Genomic DNA, 22,295 nt, shown 5'->3' with positions numbered 1-22,295 from the left:
TTCACTACCAAGGAGCTTGGTGCCGCAATTACAGAGCTTAAGGCTGGTAAAAGTCCGGGCCCTGATGGGTTCACCTCTGCTTTCTTTAAGATGTTCAAGGAGCGCCTGGCTCCCTTCCTGTCGGTTGTGTTCAACTCAGTTACTTCTGCATGTCTGTTTCCAAAACAAGCTTTGGAGGCCCACATTGTGGTTCTCCCTAAACCTGATAAAGACCTCACGCAATGCAATAGCTGTAGACCAATATCACTTATCAATTGTGACATAAAGTTATACTCCAAGATGCTGGCGACCCGCCTGAATGCCGTCATACCGCAGGTGATCCACCCGGATCAGGTGGGTTTTGTCCCTGGCCAAGAGGCAAGGGACAATACCCTACGTACCATCTCGTTAATAGCCCATGCCCATGAGGCTAAGCTCACTGTTTGCTTGTTGTCGGTCGATGTAGAGAAGGCCTTCGACAGGGTCCATTGGCAATTTCTTTCAGCCACCCTGACACAAATTGGCCTAGGCAATACCTTTATTAATAAGGTCATGGCGCTATACTCCTGTCCTTCTGCCAGGGTTAGGGCTAATGGGATCCTGTCGGGGGCCTTCCAGATCCGCAATGGCACACGTCAAGGGTGTCCGTTGTCGCCCCTTCTCTATGTACTGACTATGGAGCACCTCGCGATAGCAATACGTAACAACCCGAGTATTCACGGCATTCCAGTGGACCCTGAGTGTCATAAAACAGCACTCTACGCAGATGAATTGTTAGTTTATGTCACTTCTCACACTTCTTTCCCTTCACTCTTAAGAGTTCGAGGTCTTTGGCAGACTAACTTTAAGGCCAACTTGTCAAAGACCGAGGGTCTAAACGTTTCTCTTCCGCACGATGTGGTACATGTCCTCCAGGGCGCCTTTGCTTTCAGGTGGCAATACGACAGTATAATGTATTTAGGGATTCGCATCCCCGCTAAACTGGAATCTTTATTTCCCCTAAATTACCTCCCACTGCAGAGAAATATTGTTGCTTGTTTGCAAGCCTACCATAGCAAATTTCTCACATGGTTTGGCAGGATGAACGTCCTGAAGATGGACATTCTGCCGAGATTTCTGTACTTATTTCAAACAGATATATGTCCCAACCACTTACTTAACAGTGCTGCATCAGGCATTCACTAAATACGTTTGGGGGGATGCTAGACCCCGACTTAGCCAGAAGATTCTCTCGAAGCCCAAAACGCAGGGCGGGATGGGACTACCAGACTTAAAGATCTATCATGAAGCAGCAGTCATATCTCGACTGAGTGACAGTGGAGACTGCGCTTGCCCCCGTCACTTTAGTACTGGCTCCTTGGCTAACAAAGGCGGATCGAGACTCTGTGCAGGGGTGGCCTTATTTAACTAAGCACACGCTTGCAGTCTGGGACAACTGGATTGTCCGGTCCCAGATTTCTCTACGTCCAGGGCCCATGACGCCCCTTTTTGAAAATCCATCTTTTCGGCCGGCCCTTACGGCCCACACTTACCTGGTTTGGCAAAAGGACGCACTACCTAGGGTTCATCAGATTCTCGCTGGCTCCCGGCTGCCGCCACTGACATCTCTTTACTCTGACTGTCCTGTGGGGAGACTGCCCTGGCTCGAATACAAACAAATATGTTCCTTCATGCCTTCCCTGGGGTTTGGAACATCTACCTGTCCACCCCTATCTGAATTTGACAATTGGTTTCTGTTGGTTTCTCTTAACCCCCTTTACTCCCCCCCCCCCCCCCCACATTCCTGCCCCTCTTCCTCTTTCCCTTTGTTTATGTGTTCTGTTTTGTCCTGTCCTTGTTGTCGTTGCTGTTTCCTTTTTCTCACCTGCTTCCTTGCTTCTTTTCTTTCCTTTTTCCTTCTGATTTCCCTCTGCGCCCTAGCGTTCTTACACACGAACCTCTATTGTAATGGCCTCACTATGTTGGCCCTTCGCGGGCGCATGTTCTTTCTTGTTATTTCTCCAAAATTGCTGCACCTCAAGGTGCTTTGTTCATCATATTTTCATAGCGTTGATGCGTAGCTATCCTGTGTTTCATTATGTAACATACGTTGCTTCATGCTATATGTAAAACATGATGGGCTATGTATCACGGTTATACTTTATGCCACTGTAACCGACCTCTTGGTCATTAATATGACATGTTGTAATTTTTTCTGATGGCTTCTTAATAAACATAAAATCGCTCCATTCCCAGGCCTATAACGCTTTTATCCTTTGGTCTATGGGGCTGTGTGAGGTGCCATTTTTTGCGCCATGATGTTGACTTTCTATCGGTACCTTGATTGCGCATATACGACTTTTTGATGGCTTTTTATAAAAAAATTTTTCTGGATTTCATGCAACCAAAAATGCGCAATTTTGCACTTTGGGATTTTTTTGCGCTTACACAGTTTACCGTGCGAGATCAGGAATGTGATTAATTAATAGTTCGGGCGATTACGCACGCGGCGATAGCAAACATATTTATTTATTTACTTTTATTTAAAACATGGGAAAAGGGGGGTGATTCAGACTTTTATTAGGGGAGGGGGCTTTTTAACAACACTTTTTTTTTTTTTCTTTCTTTTTACACTTATACTAGAAGCCCCCCCCCCACGCACCCCTCTCTGAACCGCCGGGATCCCAGGTGCCATGTGTAGCCCGGGACAGAGGCCATTAGCGGTCCCGGGCTACACATGGCAGCTGCATTTAAAAGTATTAATGGCCGCTAATGTCTAGCGGGGATCTTCCCCCTCGCGATGCAATCGCGGAGGGAAAATCCCTTCTGCTTACCAAGCCGGGGCTTAGCGATGCTCCAACGCTGATTCTGAGTCGGCATTTGATTCCTCTGGTCTGCTACAGACCAGAGTAATACTGCAATGATCTGATCGATCATTGCTGTATAAAGTATACTGCAGTGATCTCTATGGGAGATCACTGCAGTAATACTGAAAGTGCCCCAGGGAGACTAAAAGTTAAAGTATGATGTAATAAAAAAAATCCCCTCCCCTAATAAAAGTCTGAATCACTCCCCTTTTCCCATTTTATAAATAAATAAAATAAACATATTTGGTATCGCCGCATGCATAATTGCCCAAACTATTCAATTATTAAATTCCGGATCTCGCGCGGTAAACGGCGTACATGCAAAAATCCACAAAAAGTGCATTTTTTGTCGCATCAAATCCCCAAAAATTATAATCTCTAGCCGCCCGTCCTCTTAGAAGCCCGGTCCCTCTCCTGCGCTGTGTATCGGGGAGGCTAAGAGGATGGGCGACTAGAGGGGGAGTTGCAGGAGAGCTCACCCGTCACTCGCTACCACATTTGCAAGGGACCGGGCGGCTCAGAGGAAGGGCGGCTAGAGGGGGAGGTGCAGGAGCGCTCACCCTGCCGGGAGCGAGCAGTGGGTGAGCGCTCCTGCACAGGGCAGGGCGACTGGGTGAACTCTGAGTTAGTTGGGGGAGCCCTCACCCCGCTGCCTGGTACCTGGCAGCAGGTGTAATAGGACGGAAACAGGCAGCGGGATGGGACGGAGGGAGGGGGTACATTAGATCACTGGGCAGCACAGGGAGGGAGAAGGCACTGATTCATCTACACATAGATGCATACATGCGCCCCCTGCTGGACCCTGAGGGAACATATACTTTGAGACGTGACAACACTTTTTTTTTGAGGAAGTGAGCCTGCCTGGTCTACTCAATTGTGGGAAATAGCACTATATATTGTTTTTCTGGTTTTACAGCATACTTTATGGAAAAATTAAGTCTGCCATTGTAAAGGACAGTTAGTGACGCAAAAAATAAGGGCTCATGTGGGCCTGTAGGTCAAAAAATGCAAACGCTATGGCCTTTTGAACACAAGGAGGAAAAAAATAAAACGCAAAAACGAAAATTTGAAGAGGTTAAAGTATTGTATTGCCCCCCAAAAGTTATACAGATTACCAGTTTAGACTTATTAGAGTGCTTTTTTTTCTCTGCACTACTGCATCAAGGCTTTACTTCCTGGATAAAATGGTGATGTCACGATCCGACTCCCAGAGCTGAGCGAGATGTGGCTGCTGGAGAGGATGATGGAAGTGGGGACACTGAGGGACACGGGGCACTGGAGGGACACTGAGCATGCCTCTGCCATCATCCTCTCCAGCAGCCACAATCCCACACAGCTCTGGGAGTTGGGTCGTGACATCACAATTTTATCCAAGAAGTAAAGCCTTGATGCAGTAGTAAGTGCAGGGAAAAAAGGACTTTATAAGCATTTCCCGTAATAAGTGTATATTGGTGAATGGTATAACTTTTGAGGGGCAATACAATACTTTAATAAAAATTTAAACTGTACTTCTCCTTTAAGTCTCTTATACTACTGTTTTTGCTTTAATGACTGTGTTTCAACCTACATAATAATAGTTTACTCATACATCTGACTGCAATCCTACAAAATTCCTGACACAGCCTCGCATAGCTCGGAATGCATGCAGCCAAAACCTTTCCACCATGCGATGTCGCCAAGATTGTACAGCAACATCATACAGCTGCTGATAAATATATGGGAGTGTGGTTTTGGCCGCATGTGTTCCTAGGTATGTGACAACATGGCTTTGGTGTACCCAGTGTCGGATTGGGGTACCTGGGGCCCACCAGAGCAAATGATCCTTAGGGCCCAACGATATAGAACCAGTGAGACATGACATGCTGACCTGCTCGTTTCCTGGATTCATCTGCATCTGTGCAAATCTCAGAACACCCTACATTTATACAGCTCTCAGGGTATGCTGGGAGTTGTAGTTTCTAAGTGGACAACACTTTAATAAATCACTGTTTGCAGAGGCTACTGGTGGCTGCAATCTGGGGGTCACAACCATCGACCCTGAAGGTCCAGCAATACTTCTGTCTACAGCTGCAGTTATCAGAGGAATGTGTCTTTACTGTACTACAACTCCCAGCATATCCTGAGGGCTGCAGACTGTCAGTAAATGCTGGAAGTTGTAGTGCCTGCAACTGTTGTAGTTGGGTCCTAGGTGCATAATACACGGGATGCTTTGTGGCATATAAGAATACATAGATCTATCGGGGCTCAGTGTAGGGAAGTGACCCCAGAACATCACTAATAGGGGATAGAACGAAAACATCTACCCCCTACCATATTATCACTATACTGTCACACAGTTACCATATTCTCACCGTACTGTCACACTGTTCTGTGGACTGGACCAGGGAGCTTCCAGCATCAGGATTAATTATGATGGCACTGGTGTACTGTAGTGACCACGGGGCTGTGTCAGTACAGTAGCGCAAACCATACATTGACCCATTTGACACCAATGGTACACAATCTCCGCACACTATATAAGTAATTACAGTGCTCCTTGTTATTCCACCCAGTTATCCCCCTTATACATGGCTCCCCGTTATCCCCCTTATACATGGCCCCCATGTTACCCCCCCTTATAGATTGCCCCCTGTTATCCCCCTTATAGATGCCCCGTTATCCCCCTTTATAGATGCCCCCATGTAATCCCCCTTCTAGATGGCCCCCAGGTAATCCTCCTTATAGATGCCCCCTGTTATCCCCCTCATAGATGCCCCCAATGTTATCCCCCTCATAGATGCCCCCAATGTTATCCCCCTTATGGATGCCCCCTGTTAACCCTTTTATACATGCCCCCCATGTTAGCCCCCTTATACATGCCCCCCCATGTTAGCCCCCTTATACATGCCCCCCATTTTAGGCCCCCTATACATGCCCACCCATGTTAATCCCCTTATACATGCCGAACCCATGTTATGCCCCTTATAAATGGCTGCTGGTTAGCCCCCTTATAGATGGCTGCTGGTTAGCCCCCTTATAGATGGCCCCCGGTTAGCCCCCTTATAGATGGACCCCTGTTATCCCCCTTATAGATGCCCCCTGTACAGATAAAAAGAAAAAAAAACACAACTCTCCTAACCACTCGCTCCCCAGTTGTCTGTCTTCTGTTCTCCCCCGGCTGATGCTCTGCTCCCCGTGGGGGGTGTACCAGCGCACGCAATAGAAAGCTCTGTGTGCGCCTGGGGCCAGTACTTCCGGTACAGGGAGCGTCTGTAACACGCTCCGTGTACCGAAAGTTCCGGCGCACACAGAGTTTCCTGATGCGTGCGCCAGCCGGGTGCAGGCCCCCCGCTCCAGGGAGCGCAGCATCAGCTGGGGGCCATATTGTCTCTTGTGACTGCAAGCAAGACACTGCTTACGGTCACAAGAGTGGTTGGGGAGGGGGGCCACGGCAAAACTGTATAACTGTCGGGGGGTCCTGTCGCCTGACAGTCAGTGTGCTGCATCAGCGTGGGGACCGGGGCCTATCGGAGGATCCTCCAGTGGCCCAGTCCGTTGCCGGGTGTACCTAGATAAATTGAAACTATTCTAAAGGCAAATGGTGCTCACACTAAATATTGATTTGTTTTTCTCCTATGTTTATTCACTTTACATTTTGTTAGTTGATAAAATAAACTTACTTTTCAGCATAGTTTCCACAGCTGGTTAAAACTTATATTTTTGTTATGACCCACCTCTGTTATTTTGCATAGCCAAAAAGCAGCTTTTGGTGTTATTTCTGAGGAGTCTTGATCCGTTCTTTATTGGCTCTGGCCTTCAGATCAATAAAATTCTTAGCTTTGCCTCTTGCAACTTGGGCAACTGTAGTGGCTGCTCCAGAATCTACTACTAGACAACAACTGCTAAAACCAAATCCTGGTGGGTTTTGAGATATAATTTAGGTCTTGCAAAGTCCTTTGACACCCAAGTTTTATCTGTCTCACAGAAGCCATTACCTTTTTCCTAGGATTTTCTGTTGTGTGATTCAATCCATTTTGCCCTCCACATACTGCAAGTTTCTCGATACAGGAAACTTTCAGTTAGAGGAAGCAAATCAGCCTCAGAACATTACAGAGCCATTGCAAAGCTTGACTGTAAGCAGAATGTTTTGTTCAGTAAACTCCATTTTCTCCCTCCAGACATACCTCTAGCCCAATTTACAGTTTTATTACTTTATTTACACAAACAATGAATAGAAGCACACCTGGGAAATTACAAAACATAGGCTTAATTAATAACAGGATGAAAACATTACAAACATTTAAAATATCATGTCAGTTGCATCCGGAAAATAATGGTATGAAAGCAACTGCCCAGGGAACCTGTGTACAGCCAGGAGGCACACAGGTAAGGGTAAACCACTGTGCATTGTTTACTCCTGATGAAGCCTCTTGTGAGTGGCGTAACATGTGGGATCTTTGCACTCCCCTGGGGTCTTTAGGCCAAACTTCACGGGTTGTATGGTATTGTTTGATCTTTTATATGTTTTTAATATTTTCAGCTTGTAGTTAAAGGGACCCAATCACTGCCAAAATGCACAGGAAGCTATATGTACAGTATACAGCCCCCTATATGGATTTCGAATGTGTAACTAACTGACACCTATGAGCTTTGTATATACCCCAATAAAATTAGGTTTGTAAATGGCATTTCTTAGCGCTGAACTAGTCACGGATGACACAGTCGAGTTAGCTGTAATCCCGCATTGGTGCTCAGGGGCCACTCCTCTTGGCGTGATTCTTGATGCAAGAGCCTTTTAAGGAGCTGTCACAGGGGCCATCCATGAGAGGCGGGACCAGTTTGGCGCAGAGGAACGCCCACATGACTATTTGAGGTTACATACTGAACTGGACATTTACAAACTTTGTTTTCATGAATATGAAATGTATGTGCAATGCTCCTAGGTACAAATTTGGAAACACTGCAGGGGGCTTCATTTCACTGTATGTATAGTTTCCTGAGCATTTTGGCAGTGATTGGTTCCCTTTAAACCCTTTAAGGACGGGGCCACTTTTCGTTTTTGCGTCTTCGTTTTTTCCTCCTTGTAATTAAAAGGCCATAGCACTTGCATTTTTCCACCTAGAAACCCACATGAGCCCTTATTTTTTGCGTCACTAATTGTACTTTGCAATGACAGGCTGAATTTTTGCATAAAGTACACTGCGAAACCAGAAAAAAATTCAAAGTGTGGTGACTTGTTATATATGTTCCTCAAGTCTTTACGATTAAAATGATATATAACATGTATAACTTTTCTTGTATCTGATGGCCTGTAAAAAATTCAAACCATTGTTAACAAATATACGTTCCTTAAAATCGCTCCATTCCCTGGCTTATAACGCTTTTATCCTTTGGTCTATTGGGCTGTATCAGGTGTAATTTTTTTGCGCCATGATGTGTTCTTTCTATCGGTACCTTGATTGCGCATATACGACTTTTTAATAGCTTTTTATAAAAATTTTTCTGGATTTGATGTGACCAAAAATGCGCAATTTTGCACTTTGGGATTTTTTCGCGCTTATGTCGTTTACCGTACGAGATCAGGAATGTGATTAATTAATAGTTTGGGCGATTACACACCCGGCAATAGCAAACATGTTTATTTATTTTCTTTTATTTAAAACCTGGGAAAAGGGGGGTGATTCAAACTTTTATTAGGGGAGGGGGCTTTTTGCTAATAACAATACTTTTTTTTTTACACACATACGAGAAGCCCCCCCTGGGAGACTTCTAGTATATATACTTTGATCTCTCATTGAGATCTTTGCTGTATAGTTATACAGCAAAGATCAATGAGATCGGCACTCGTTTGCTTTCGGCTGCTACAGCCGAAAACAAACGAGTGCCGAGCCGGGGACGGCGCCATCTTGGAGTGGTCCCAGGCTGGCATCAGTAACGGAGATCGCTCCTCCAGGACAACGTCCCGGAGGAGCGATCTCACCCACTAGACACCAGGGAAATGCTGCATCCAGTAATCGGATGCAGCTGTCATGTTTGACAGCTGCATCTGATTACTGCATTAGCGGGCACGGCGATCTAATGCTAATACCCGCGGTCTTGAGCTACGAGGGGCACCCGGAACCACAGCGGTTCATAGCGGGGTCGCCATGCTGCCCCGCTCTGAATACCTCCTACAGGCGCATGACGTACGGGTACGTCATGCGTCCTTAAGAGGTTAATAAAGCTTATTTTCTTGCTTATTTACTAGGTGTGCTTCCTTTCATTGGTGCTGCTTTTTTTGTGTATTAAGTTTGTAAATTAATGAGGATGTGCCATCAGGTGCACTCTCTTTAAAATTACACATGAATCGAACAGAAGCGGCACGGGGAGGCCGGTGTCGCGGTCCTTTTTTAGAATCAATGGAGCCGCGTCATGGAGGGGGCGGGGGTTTCCTCCTACTGGGGGTGGGCCGGCCCGCCTCCAGTGCTTCAACCCGGGTCGGTAACCTTAAATAGAATGGTGCCATATGCGGGAAGCGGGCCGTGGTTCAAAAAAAGGACCACGGCACTGGCTTCCCCGTGCCGGTGCCGGTGCCGTTTGATTCATGTGTAGATCCTTTTTAAGTTCGATTCAGTCACCAGGAGCACCTCATTCTGTCCTATTAGAGTGATCTTTTGGGTGGTGCCCATCTACTTACAATTATTTCACTATTTAACATTACAGGAGATCCAAAGACTAAGAGTACTATTACACAAAGCGATTTTTCAACGATTAACGATAAACAAACTCAAACGACAGCTATGGCGAATGACATCAAACCGTTTACCCAATTACATGGAACCATAATCGTTACTTATGATCGTTATTGCATTCGTCCTGTCGTCGCCACTGCGTTTGCCGCCACTGCTAAGGACCGAACAACGTCTTATTACATGAGAACAATCAACGATAAAAATAGGTCCAAATTCTATTAAACGACCGATTTCTCGTTGTCTGCTAATACACTAAACAATTATCGTTCAAATCATTTTCGTTCCGTGTAATACCACCCTAAGATCTTCAGGGTTTACTATGCACCTTCCTGTGCCAATGGAATCCTCTGTGTCTGCTGCCACCAAGTCTTGCTGCAAGGATTTTCACCACCTGTGTCCTCAGGAATCTGAGGGCAGAAAAGAATTGCTTCCTATTTCTGCCATATTACAGTAGTGTAAGTCTAGGTTCCTACAAAGTGTTTTTGCTCAGTATTTTGCAACCATAACCAGGAGTGGATTGAAAACACACACTGTTGAAATTTAGTGGATGGCAACCATTTAATGGCAAATAATTGCTGTTATTTTAAAAAGATGACTGCTGTTCTGTGAACTCAATTTCAACAGTGTGTGAACATAGAAAAAGAGTAAATTGGGATTCAGCTCACCTAGGCGTTGTCTTCCTTGCAGCAATCACAGATAGTGGAGGGTGCACGGATGTCCGGTGCTGGCTAGGCACTGATTACTGAACGTAGGTAGAAAGAAAAAAGTGGTGGATTCCGGCACTCCAGACGTGAGACTAAAACTTAGCGTTTATTAATTCTGCATTAAAATAGGATGTCACTGGATGGACCAACGCGTTTCACGCGACTGCGCTTAATCATGGTCTGAGTGTGAGTAGTACTGTCAGTGTAGCGTTTTCTGGTGTTAGTGTGAACACATACCTGGCAGCGATTAAGGCCACACCTAAAATTCCCCTTAATGTTGTTGACATTGCTTGTATTAGGGGCATAATACATACTGGGGGATAAAATATCTCCCAGGGATTTGCCTTTACGTGCTACACATCTGTGGCCTTGCTCTAAAATTTCCGCAAGGGTATCATCTTGTCTTAAGATAGATACATTTTTGTATAGTATGTTTATGATTTCAGGATACTCTGGGGAATAGGTGATAGAGAAAGTGAGAGGATGGGATTCTTTATTATCCATGTTAACAGGGCCATTGTTCACACGACCGTGTAACAAAGTGCCCCTGTGTTTATTATTTACGATCCTCCTAGCTCTTTTGAGATGGTTCCCAGTGTAGCCCCGGGCAGGGCCGTCTTACCCCATTGGGCATGGTAGGCGGCTGCCCGGGGGCCCATGCGTCCTAGGGGGCCCCTGCCTGCTGTCACAGCGGGCAGGGGCCCCCTAGGACGCAAGGGTCCCCGGGCAGCCGCCTCCCATGCCCAATGGGTAAGACGGCCCTGCGCGCCCCCCCTTCCCCTTCTCTTGCGACCGCAAGCACTTGCTTGCTTGCGGTCGCAAGAGGAAATCCGGCCCCGGCTGATGCGTCGCTCCCTGGGGGATTCTCAGGGAGCGCACGCATCAGGAACCTCAGTGCGCATCGCTGGGGCTTCCTGTACCGGAAGTCCCGGCCTGGGCGCACACTGAGCTTCCTGATGTGTGCACTCCCTGAGAATCCCCCAGGGAGCGACGCATCAGCCGGGTGCAGAAGAGGAGAGGAAGCAGCGACAAGGGAGCGCTGGTAGGTGAGTTGGGTGTTTGTTTTTTTTATCTGATGTGCTGGGGGGAGCGATCCATAAGGGGGGAATACGGGGGAGCCATCTATAAGGGGGGAATACGGGGGAGCCATCTATAGGGGGGGATACAGGGGGGAGCCATCTATAGGGGGGATACAGGGGGGAGTCATATATACGAGGGGGGGGATACAGGGGGGAGCCATCTATAGGGGGGATACAGCAGGGAGCCATCTATAGGGGGGGATACAGGGGGGGAGCCATCTATACGAGGAGGGGGGGATACAGGGGGGAGCCATCTATAGGGGGGATACAGGGGGGGAGCCATCTATACAAGAGGGGGGGATATAGGGGGGAGCCATCTATAGGGGGGATACAGGGGGGAGCCATCTATACGAGGGGGGGATACAGGGGGGAGCCATCTATAGGGGGGATACAGGGGGGGGAGCCATCTATACGAGAGGGGGGAGAATACAGGGGGGAGCCATCTATAGGGGGGGATACAGGGGGGAGCCATCTATAGGGGGGGATACAGGGGGGAGCCATCTATACGAGGGGGGGATACAGGGGGGAGCCATCTATATGAGAGGGGGGATACAGGGGGGAGCCATCTATAGGGGGGATACAGGGGGAGCCATCTATACGAGGGGGGGGGTACAGGGGGGAGCCATCTATACGAGGGGGGGGGGGATACAGGGGGAGCCATCTATAGGGGGGATACAGGGGGGAGCAATCTATAGGGGGGGATACAGGGGGGAGCAATCTATAGGGGGGGATACAGGGGGAAGCCATCTATATGAGAGGGGGGGATACAGGGGGGAGCCATCTATAGGGGGGATACAGGGGGAGCCATCTATACGAGGGGGGGGATACAGGGGGGAGCCATCTATAGGGGGGGATACAGGGGGGAGCCATCTATACGAGGGGGGGATACAGGGGGAGCCATCTATAGGGGGGATACAGGGGGGAGCCATCTATAGGGGGGGATACAGGGGGGAGCCATCTATACGAGAGGGGGGAAACAGGGGGGAGCCATCTATAGGGGGGGATACAGGGGGAGCCATCTATAGGGGGGGATACAGGGGGAGCCATCTATACGAGGGGGGGAATACAGGGGGGAGCCATCTATAGGGGGGGATACAGGGGGGAGCCATCTATAAGGGGGGAATACGGGGGAGCCATCCACTCCTGGTTTTGGTTTCAAAATACTGAGCAAAAATACTGTGTGGGAACATAGCCCTAAGATACTCTAATTTGTGTTCACATGCTGGTTTTTGCGCTTCTGTTGTTATTTTTACCTCAAATTACTGCCAGTTTTATTGTGATTTGCTAGTAACATGTGGCCTGTGGTGTGTTAAAAAAAAACACCAATTTGGACGCTTACATTGGACATTGCATTTTATTGTGTACTGGCAGAATCTAAATAATAGCATACATAATTAAAAGAATAACATAGTATATGCATTTATATAGATAAACATATTTCTGTATATACACCCAATGGTCTAGATTTTTAATTCCGTTTAAGACAAAAATTACTTGGACAGTTCTTAACCAATCACAACTCGACTTTCTTTTCTCATAATGGACTGTTATTGGTTGCTATCTGTCTGAGACAATATTGTCTCTGATGTAAACAAATTTCTCTATTAATGTTTTTCATTTCCTGGTTATTATGTTAGTAATTATGTTAGTAACGGATGGTTACTCTTTACAGAAATGCAATCAAGTATTTACAGATTACACGTGCCATGGTCACATGAGGATCTTTTTAGAGTACCAAGGTATTGTATCTTGGATTTTTTTTTTTATGTATTTTGTAATGATATGAAGTCTGTGAACAGTGAATTATCAGGTGATCTACAAGGTGCAGACAAAGACCACTTCTGGAAAATGTTTATAGTTTTGCTGATAGATTTTTTTATGTGCTAGTTACTAGGAAAGAACAATCCCTTAGGCTAGATTTACACTGTATTTTGTGTTACTATTCACTGTGTCCTTTTTATTACATTTAAACTTGCTGTATACAGAAGCATAGTCCACTGTGCTATTGTATACAGCATACAGTGGCATCTATCTTTAGTATCTGTTTAACTTATACATCATTATTCATTTTGAGAGTATAAAACGTATACATTAAAGGGAATCTATCAGCAGCAACCAGTACTGGAAACCAATTTCTGACTATTTATGATGCAGGGAAGGGGTGAAAGAGGTGAAACAGACACCTGTCCAACTGCTGGGCTTTTTAAAATAAATAAAAGGGTAATTTCATGCTAGCTTTGCCCACTTATACATAAAATAAGTCTTGGCTCTTTGATTTATTACTGGAATGCAACCTTAAACTGTCAGGGCTTTATGAGGCTTGGTGGCTGCTGACAATTTCTGTTTAAATGTAGACACAAGTGCAGTGTGAACCTAGCCTTAGGGGGGACCTCTAGTTAAAGGGGAACTCAAGGTAGAGGTTAAAAAAATGAACCTTCTGCAGAAGCATTAAGCATTGCTTACCTGTCTATCCCAGTTTTGAACCTACCAAAAATCCATTTGTTTTGGGGGGGTTTGTTCTGTATTGTTTGGTTGTATTTCCTGGTTGAGCATTTGCACACAGTACTACAGGTTCCAGAATGCAATGGTTTCCTTCAGCTGTTCACAGCCCCCCACCCTGCCCATTCCCTGCCCAAATCTGTTGCAGAATATCTAGGCTATGTTCACACATTGCAGTTTCATTGTGTTACTGAATTATTTGCAGTACTTTATTAATTCATTGTAGTCTCACCCACACAGCACTCTGTATTCTCTACCTGTAACACCACACAGCATGCTGTATTCTCTACCTGTAACGCTGATATTGGAATAAAGTAAAGAACTTTTTGAATTAAATTTATCTTTTCATCTCCACGCACATATTATGAACAAGCATCTTTTATCTTTGAGGTTAAGCCCCACAATAAAGACTTTATCCGATATTATCTTACATGGGATATAATGTTTATGCCTATTTTTTGTCCAGGTGGGTTTTGCAGTGCCAGCTCTGATCCTTTTAATTGTATTACTGCATCATTTTTAAGCAGATGCTGCAGTACTGCAATGAAATACCAATATGTGTGAACACAGCCCTAATTTCACTGCAGAGTTTTGCACAATCCGTGAACTTGCAGCACCTGCTTCTGACTGGAATCACTCAGGGGATTAAGGGATCCAGCCAAGCCTCCTGTGACATCACGCCCTGCCCCCTGTCTGCATGATCATTCTTTGCTCACACAGTGTGTGACAGAGGCATGTAATCTTTGTCTCCCAAGGGAGTAGAGCAGTGGGAGCAGGAAACAATGTGGATTGGCACAGAGGCCAGTTTACATGGCAGTACATTATATAGACACACAGATTTGCGAAAAGGGTATGATTATATTACTTTCGGATCAGGGATGGCATTATTTCTGAAACTGTACACTTTGTGGAATGTTCACGTGCTGCTGTGATGAAAGTGTATCATGTGTACCAAAGAATAGCAACTTTTATACCCATAGATAGAGGATGTACTCAGAAAATATATAAAAGCACAGAATAAAAGTCACAAGAAATGAGCTACAATAGATGAAACTATTTCACATCTCTGTAGAGCTCCCATAAATATTGCAAGTTCAGACAAGAGACTAGAGTCGTGTTGTCTCTGAAAGAAAGTGGCCATGTTTTTGTAGCGCTGGATAACCCCTTTAAAGGGGTTATCCAGCGCTACACAAATATGGCCACTTTTTCCCCTCTTTTGTCTCCAGATTGGATGGGGTTTGAAACTCAGTTCCATTGAAGTAAATGGAGCTTAATTGCAAACCACATCTGAACTGGAGACAAGAGAGGGGGAAAAGTAGCCATGTTTTTGTAGCGCTGGATAACCTCTTTAAGTTTTACTCATTTCAACTGAACTGGGTTGCAAAATCCCACCCAAACTGGAGATAAGAGTCAGGTATTCTCTGGAGGAAGTGGCAATGTTTTTCTAATGCTGGATAACCACTTTTAAACATCAGTAAAGGCATGTTGTTGTAACATCTAGTAGCCAATACTGCAGTCATCCTAATTTGAATGTTTTTGACTTATAACAAATGTCTCTAGAACAGTGCTTCTCAAACTTTTTCTACTGGAGCCTCACTCAATAGACAAAATGATGCCTGGGCCTCACCAGACTGACCAAGAAGATGCTGGGGCCTCACCATCTATGGTGGAAATCCTTAAGAAAATAAAAACTATTGCTCAGGCGACCCTCCATTTATCTCCTAATCTCTGTATAATATAAAATAAGTAAAAAATGTTCCTAAAGCAGAGATTGTTGCAGTCAGGAAAAGAACTGTCACTTTTGTGAAAACTGCCTCACAAGCTGGGCCTCACCAACAACTAGAGGGCGCTTCACTGGTGAGGCCAGTCTCACAGTTTGAGAAGCACTGCTCTAGAAAATACACAAAAAAAGCTAAAATAAAGAGTAATTTTGAATGGTAGATGGACTCTAGATGCGCCCTTCACAGTTCAGCATGGAGAGACGCAGCTTACAATGGGGGATCAGTTAGCTGTGGTACCTTTTCCATGTACAAGTCCTATTTATTAGTATAGGGATCATGAACAAAAATATCTTGATATGTTCTCACTGGGATGATATTCTGCATGTTTTCTACATAAGAAAAATCAACAGGGAATTTTCACCAGGAAATAGGCACAAAATCATGTAATTTCAATGCTGTGTATCCTTAGCGTTTGTTTTTTACACTCCATGGGTCAGGTGCAGAGGGCTTGGCCACGGAGTGTAAAGAGTTAAGTAGTGATGCACTAGCACCACTGCTTGCCTTCTCTGGGTATACAGTAAGTAGCAGTGCATTGTATACTGCTCCTTACTGCAGGAGTGATGAATCCCAGCTACAAACAGGGTTTCCCAGTCTAGAGCAGAAAACTTCTGCTCCAGATGGAGCCCTATCTGTACTGCTGCTGCTGAGCCTGCTCAGTGACAATAACAATCATGTGACCATCACTTGAGGCTGCTGTGCACATAAATACACAGACTGGACCCAGGTAGAGTAAGTGAATCATTTTGGTGGTGTTCTCCTTCTAGGGGGTTAAGAGGTGATTTTGTGCACAGCATCACAAATTAACTCCTACCTGGCTGGTAAATTGAGCTGGCTCAGCAGCAACAGTACAGACAGGGCTTCCTCCGGAGAACGTTTTCTGCTTCTGGCTGGGAAACCCTGTTTAGAGTACCGGGGAATCTCTTCATAGTGAAGGTATTCCCTTCTCTAAACAGTGGTACCCGAACACCTCTGATAACAGTAGTTCAGCCCACAGTTATTTCCCCCAGTTTTGTTCAGATACCGAGCAAATTTCAGGTACCGAACAAAACTTTGGGGAAAATTGTGGTTCAAGAACCGAGGTGTTCTAGAATCGAGCTACCACTTTATTTAGTTCTCGACGGTAGTGGGGAAACACAACATAAACTTAATGAGATTTCTACAGATTGTATCAATCTCACTGCTACTAGAATATTCTGGTCTTTTGCAGATCTTTTCCCTTTATAAACCCATAGTAGCATATTTCATGTTTCAGGGTTTTTTTCCCCTTGAAAGTTCCCTGTTTAACAAATTAGTTGTATATACAGTTTATGGCGATCTGATAACACTGGACAACAGTGAAAATGTTTCTGAAATGAAAATAGCTGGTTTGTAATAATCTTAGCACCCTAAAAACGAATATGTTACTTAAAAGTCATTTTTAGCTCTTGTTTCTGAGATACAGGTCATTTATGATTATGCAGGAATTATCAGGGAAATTTTTAATTCGTGACCTACTTAGGGATGGAAACTTTGAAGAGATCCTACAAGGCAATGAGAAGGCGGCATGGCAAGCCTTCACAGATGTTGTACGTGGCTTCTTGGGAAACAGACGAGTTTATAACTATGTTGATGTTGTGAATAACCTTCTTATGAAGTATCATAAATTAGGCTGGGTTCACACTACGTATATTTCAGTCAGTATATTTCAGTCAGTATTGCAACCAAAACCAGGATTGGATTAAAAACACAAAGGATCTGTTCACACAATGTTGAAATTGAGTGGACGGCCGCCATATAACAATAAATAACTGCCATTATTTCAATATAACGGCCATTGTTCTAAAATAACAGCAAATATTTGCCATTAAATGGCGGCCATCCACTCAATTTCAACATTGTGTGAACAGATCCTTTCTGTGTTTTTAATCCACTCCTGGTTTTGGTTGCAGTATGAGGACCACAATACTGACTGAAATATACTGACTGAAATATACATATACTGACTGAAATATACGTAACATGAACGCAGCCTCAGGCTGGGTTCACGCTACATATATTTCAGTCAGTATTGTGGTCCTAATATTGCAACTAAAACCAGGAGTGGATTGAAAACACAGAAAGCATCTGTTCACACAATGTTGAAATTGAGTGGATGGCCGTCATTTAATGGCAAATATTTGCTGGTATTTAAAAAAAAAAACGTCTGTTGTATTGAAATAATGGCAGTTATTTACTGTTATATGGCGGCCATCCACTCAATTTTAACATTGTATGAACAGAGCCTTTCTGTATTTTTAATCCACTCCTGGTTTTGGTTGCAATATGAGGACCACAATACTGACTGAAATATACGTAGTGTGAACCCAGCCCTTAGGCTGCAACATGTCATTAAAAATACACTTTCTTGACTCTCATCTGGATTTCTTCCCGGACAATTGTGGTGCAGTAAGCGATGAGCATGGTGAGCGATTCCACCAAGATATTTTAAATATGGAACGAAGATATCAGGGCAAGTGGAATGCTTCCATGCTTGCAGACTACTGTTGGACATTATTCAGAGATGTACCAGAAGTACACTTCAATAAACAAGCAAAAATAAAGAGTTCTTGTGAATAGGTCTTGTCTGAACTGTTGTGTTCAATTAATGTATTGTGTTTTTGCTATTTTGTGCTATTTTAAAGATTCTCCGTGAAATATTTCAAGTTTAAACATGACATTTGTGTGCAATTTATACTCTTGTAATGAATGCTTCTTGCTACCTACAGCACATACTTCCATGGCGTGTATCTAAAAAACGAGAGTTAATTAAACAATTCTGTGGGTATATTTGAGTTTCTCGACCCAAAATTAGTAATATTTTCATATTTTCATCAAAGAAACATAAAAAAAGTTGTTGTTTTTTGGCCTGTGTAATCCAGCCCCTCCCCCCTCCTTTTTTTTGAAGTGATGATCTACCTCTGCAGCTTTCTGCCAAATTACATATTCCACAGCCTCAAAACGACAGTAAGATGGTGACATTAACTCTGTATACATCTAAAGATTGCCATTATGAGGTAAGTTTGGAACTATTTACAGGAAAAAAAACTATTATTTTTTTTTACTTTGTATTGATTAGAGGCATATATGGGAATATGTTGGTTTGTAACTAATACTGTTTTGTCATCCTAAATTCTATTTAGTTTATTATGTACATTATTATGAATGCAGCCATATTGTTTGAGCATTTAGAGATATTGATATTGTATAGGAGTCTTTTTCTAGACTTACTCTTGGGCCTGTGCAGAGGTCATTGTGAGTTGTGATCCTTACTAGAGTTGAGCGAACCGGGTTCGGGTTCGAGACGATCCGAACCCGAACGTTGGTCATTGGCTGCTGAACTTGGATAAAGCTCTAAGGTTGTCTGGAAAACATGGATACAGCCAATGACTATATCCATGTTTTCCATATAGCCTTAGGGCTTTATCCAAGTTCAGCAGCCACCGCTAATCAAATGCCGAAAGTTCGGGTTCAGATCGACTCGAGCATGCTCGAAGTTCGCTCATCTCTAATCCTTACCAATTGTGAATGGCATGATCTCATCCCGTCCGTTTATTATTATGCCTTACTGCCATATTGAAAACTACAAGATTTCAGGATTGTTTTAAAATGTTGATACTAAAATGGAAAATTAGGGTATGTGAATATGTTACCACACATGCTATCATGGCCCCGTCTAGGCCCCGCCTTGTTGACGCTGTGCCATTGGGTTAAAAGATAATTTTTTATAAAAAGGACGGCAACAGGAGATATTTGCACCCCGGGACTGGACATGGATTGACCAGCAGTTGGAGCGGGGTCGGGGACCTACAGATTCGCTTGAAGTGTTTTTAACTGGCATATAGGTGTACTTATATTGGTTTTTAAGTTTGGGTCTTAAGAAAGTAGATATATATTTTTACTCTTTACAAAGTTTGGATATGAGTTCTTAACATAACTAACAGCCTTTTTTCTTTTGGATTTTGTCTGAATTCTTTTTGTCGTACACAATGTAAGTGGTGCTCACTTCCCTTTTTTGGTATACAGTATATAAATATTATTTTACCTCTGGTATCTTTTTGTTTTAGGTAACAATTTCTACATCATTTGTACAAATGCTAGGACAGGTAAGTTCACCTTTCATTCATTTTAATGAAGTATATTACATATATTTTGATTATGGTTGTAAAATAAATGGTATCTAAAGTTTAAAAAAAAAAAACCTTTGACCTGACCTAGCAACTGGTTTTGACAAGTGGGGGTCCAGATATTGAGACCTCCACTCATCGCTGAATCAAATGGGCAGCATCACTCAGCTTAGCACTGTGCTGGATGTACAGAAAGTTCAAAGTAAGTCTACAGACTTTCCCAGAATCCATACAGCACTCTGAGTGTGGTTACAGTGCTGATCTAAACTTTTTACATATCAGAACATTTTTAAAACGTAGTGTCACTGTCATTTTACCTTTCAAAATATAAACCAACAAGGGATGTGAAATAAAGCAAGTTTGCAAATTACATTCATTATTTTGTTTTATTTATTTTTTTAGTTATTTGAAACACAGACTGTTTAGTCTCTTTTTTTTAAAAATAAAAGACTAAACACAGGAAATCCTGGTTATCACAGAGAAGGCAGTCATTTGACTGATGGTCATATTGAGCAGTAACACTCTGTACTACTGTGACTTCCTATGTCTAGTCTCTTTTTTCATCCAGCACAAGACTAAAAAGCTGACTTCAGGAGACTGGACCTGGTTTCATGTAAATATAGCTTTGTTTTAAAGCATGATAAATAAATCAAAGAAAAAGAAAATTGCACACATGCTTTATAATTTTATTAGAAGTTAAAATGACAGTAGCTCTCCTGTCCACAGTTTTGGTGTGGTTTTATTGGGGTGAATGGTGTTGAATTGATATACCACACACAACCTGAGGACAGGGGTGGTGCTGTTCTTTAAAAAAATATATAGTTTTGTTTTTTCTAACCCTGGATAACCCCTGGCTTTATTTTGCATTAATGGTGAGTGCCCAATGTCTGTTTCTCGCTGGTTTTTTTAATCAGTTTTTATTAAAACAGTTTCCCAACACAAAAAATGTACATTTTTAAAGCGACTCTGTACCCACAATCTGACCCCCCCCCCCCAAACCACTTGTACCTTCATATACCTGTTTTTAATCCAAGATCTGTCCTGGGGTCCGTTCGGCAGGTGATGCAGTTATTGTCCTAAAAACAACTTTTAAATGTGCAGCCCTGTGCCCAACGGGAATGGCTTAGAATATCTGTGCCCTAACTTTGCACCACCCCTCTGTCCCTCCTCCCCACCCTCTTCATCATTAGGAATGCCACTGGAACATTTTCTCCATGCTGAACATTGTACAGGTTCTTTAACGATCCAGCCCATGTGCCGGGCTGACACAGGTGGGGAATAGGACACAATCTGACTGGAGCATTCCTAATGATGAAGAGGGTGGGGAGGAGGGACAGAGAGGTTGTGCCAGCCTAATGCATACACAATCTTGAGCACGGGGCTGCATGTTTAAAAGTTGTTTTTTAGGACAATAACTGCATCCCCTGCCAAACAGACCCCAGGAAAGATCTTGAATTAAAAGCAGCTATCCAAAGGTACAAGCTGTTGGGGGGGGGGCAGATTGTGGGTACAGAGTCTCTTTAATCCATCCCACCATCCAAGCAATACTACCCTCCCCCCACCCAACAAATCCCCCAAAAATACAAAGGTTCAAAGTAAACATAACATTTGGAGGGAATCACATTGAACAACACAAGTGCAGGGCAGGCAGCGGGTCACGCTACATACAGAATTATAAACACCTCATCCTAGAGCTCCTTAGTACCAGAAACATAGTACTGTATACTATACACAGCGTGGGATCAATGTTTCTCACTTCTGTATTTGGAAATCTTTCATAAATGTTTTTTTAACAAAGATAAAGTACCAAAATGAGTAACCCCATCCACCGTGAAAACTAATACTTAACATTCTTCTTCATAAAAAAAGACCTTCATCCTCTGCATCCCATGTTATAGGGATGCTTCTAACCTGCTGGTAGTTTCCCTTCAATAGACATGTTAATTAGGTAGCAGTAACAAAATGTGAAAGAATTAAGTCAAAACTGCTTACATTTTTTATTTACAATCTTAGTATTGAAAATAATTTTTTATGTTTCTTCTAAAATTGTCTTATTTTATTTTTTTTATATATTTTTTTTGTTGACAGATCATCAGATGTCATTGGCCATTACTTTATGTTTACATTGTCTCTAACCTGATTCTTGCTTTTGGGGCACAACTCTATTCTATATCAAGCAAAGGTAACACAACATTAACTAAGGGCAACAGTGTTTGACCAATACTGTTCAATTAAGGGTCACCTAAAGAAATGTCTACTTTTGTATATCTGTGCTAATGTTGCCCCTGGCTTTAGGTTAGCAGAAGCATACTCAATGAAAATTAAAGGGAATCTGTCAGCACCCAGGCCCTACCTAAGGTGCTGACTGTGTGCTGTAGCTTGCAGTCACCTAGTGAGCTTGGTACCTTTTGGTAATTTGTCCGTGCAGTGGATTATGCACAGTCCTGCTGTAATGAAGTGTGAAAGAGGAGTTGTTTTTGCCACACTCGCACACCTCACCTCTTCTTCCTCTTCTTCATGATTAATCAATGCCTCCTGCTCCCACAGCTGTTAGC

General features: G+C 43.6%; 1 protein-coding gene across 2 annotated transcripts in view; it reads left to right on the top strand.

Annotated features, from left to right (window-relative positions):
* PGAP1 (post-GPI attachment to proteins inositol deacylase 1) overlaps nt 1-22,295 on the top strand; it is a 321,065-nt gene that overhangs the window by 237,662 nt on the left and 61,108 nt on the right. For both annotated transcript variants that reach the window (XM_069983559.1, XM_069983560.1), the window contains 4 exons: nt 12,991-13,057; nt 18,522-18,630; nt 19,681-19,719; nt 21,829-21,922. In XM_069983559.1, the coding sequence (XP_069839660.1) occupies nt 12,991-13,057; nt 18,522-18,630; nt 19,681-19,719; nt 21,829-21,922 (309 nt within the window). The remainder of the gene's footprint in view (nt 1-12,990; nt 13,058-18,521; nt 18,631-19,680; nt 19,720-21,828; nt 21,923-22,295) is intronic.

This window comes from Dendropsophus ebraccatus, chromosome 9 (genome assembly GCF_027789765.1).
Source record: "Dendropsophus ebraccatus isolate aDenEbr1 chromosome 9, aDenEbr1.pat, whole genome shotgun sequence".
Lineage (NCBI taxonomy): Eukaryota > Metazoa > Chordata > Amphibia > Anura > Hylidae > Dendropsophus > Dendropsophus ebraccatus.
Note: the sequence above shows the minus strand (reverse complement) of the source record. Positions and strands in the feature narration are given on the sequence as shown.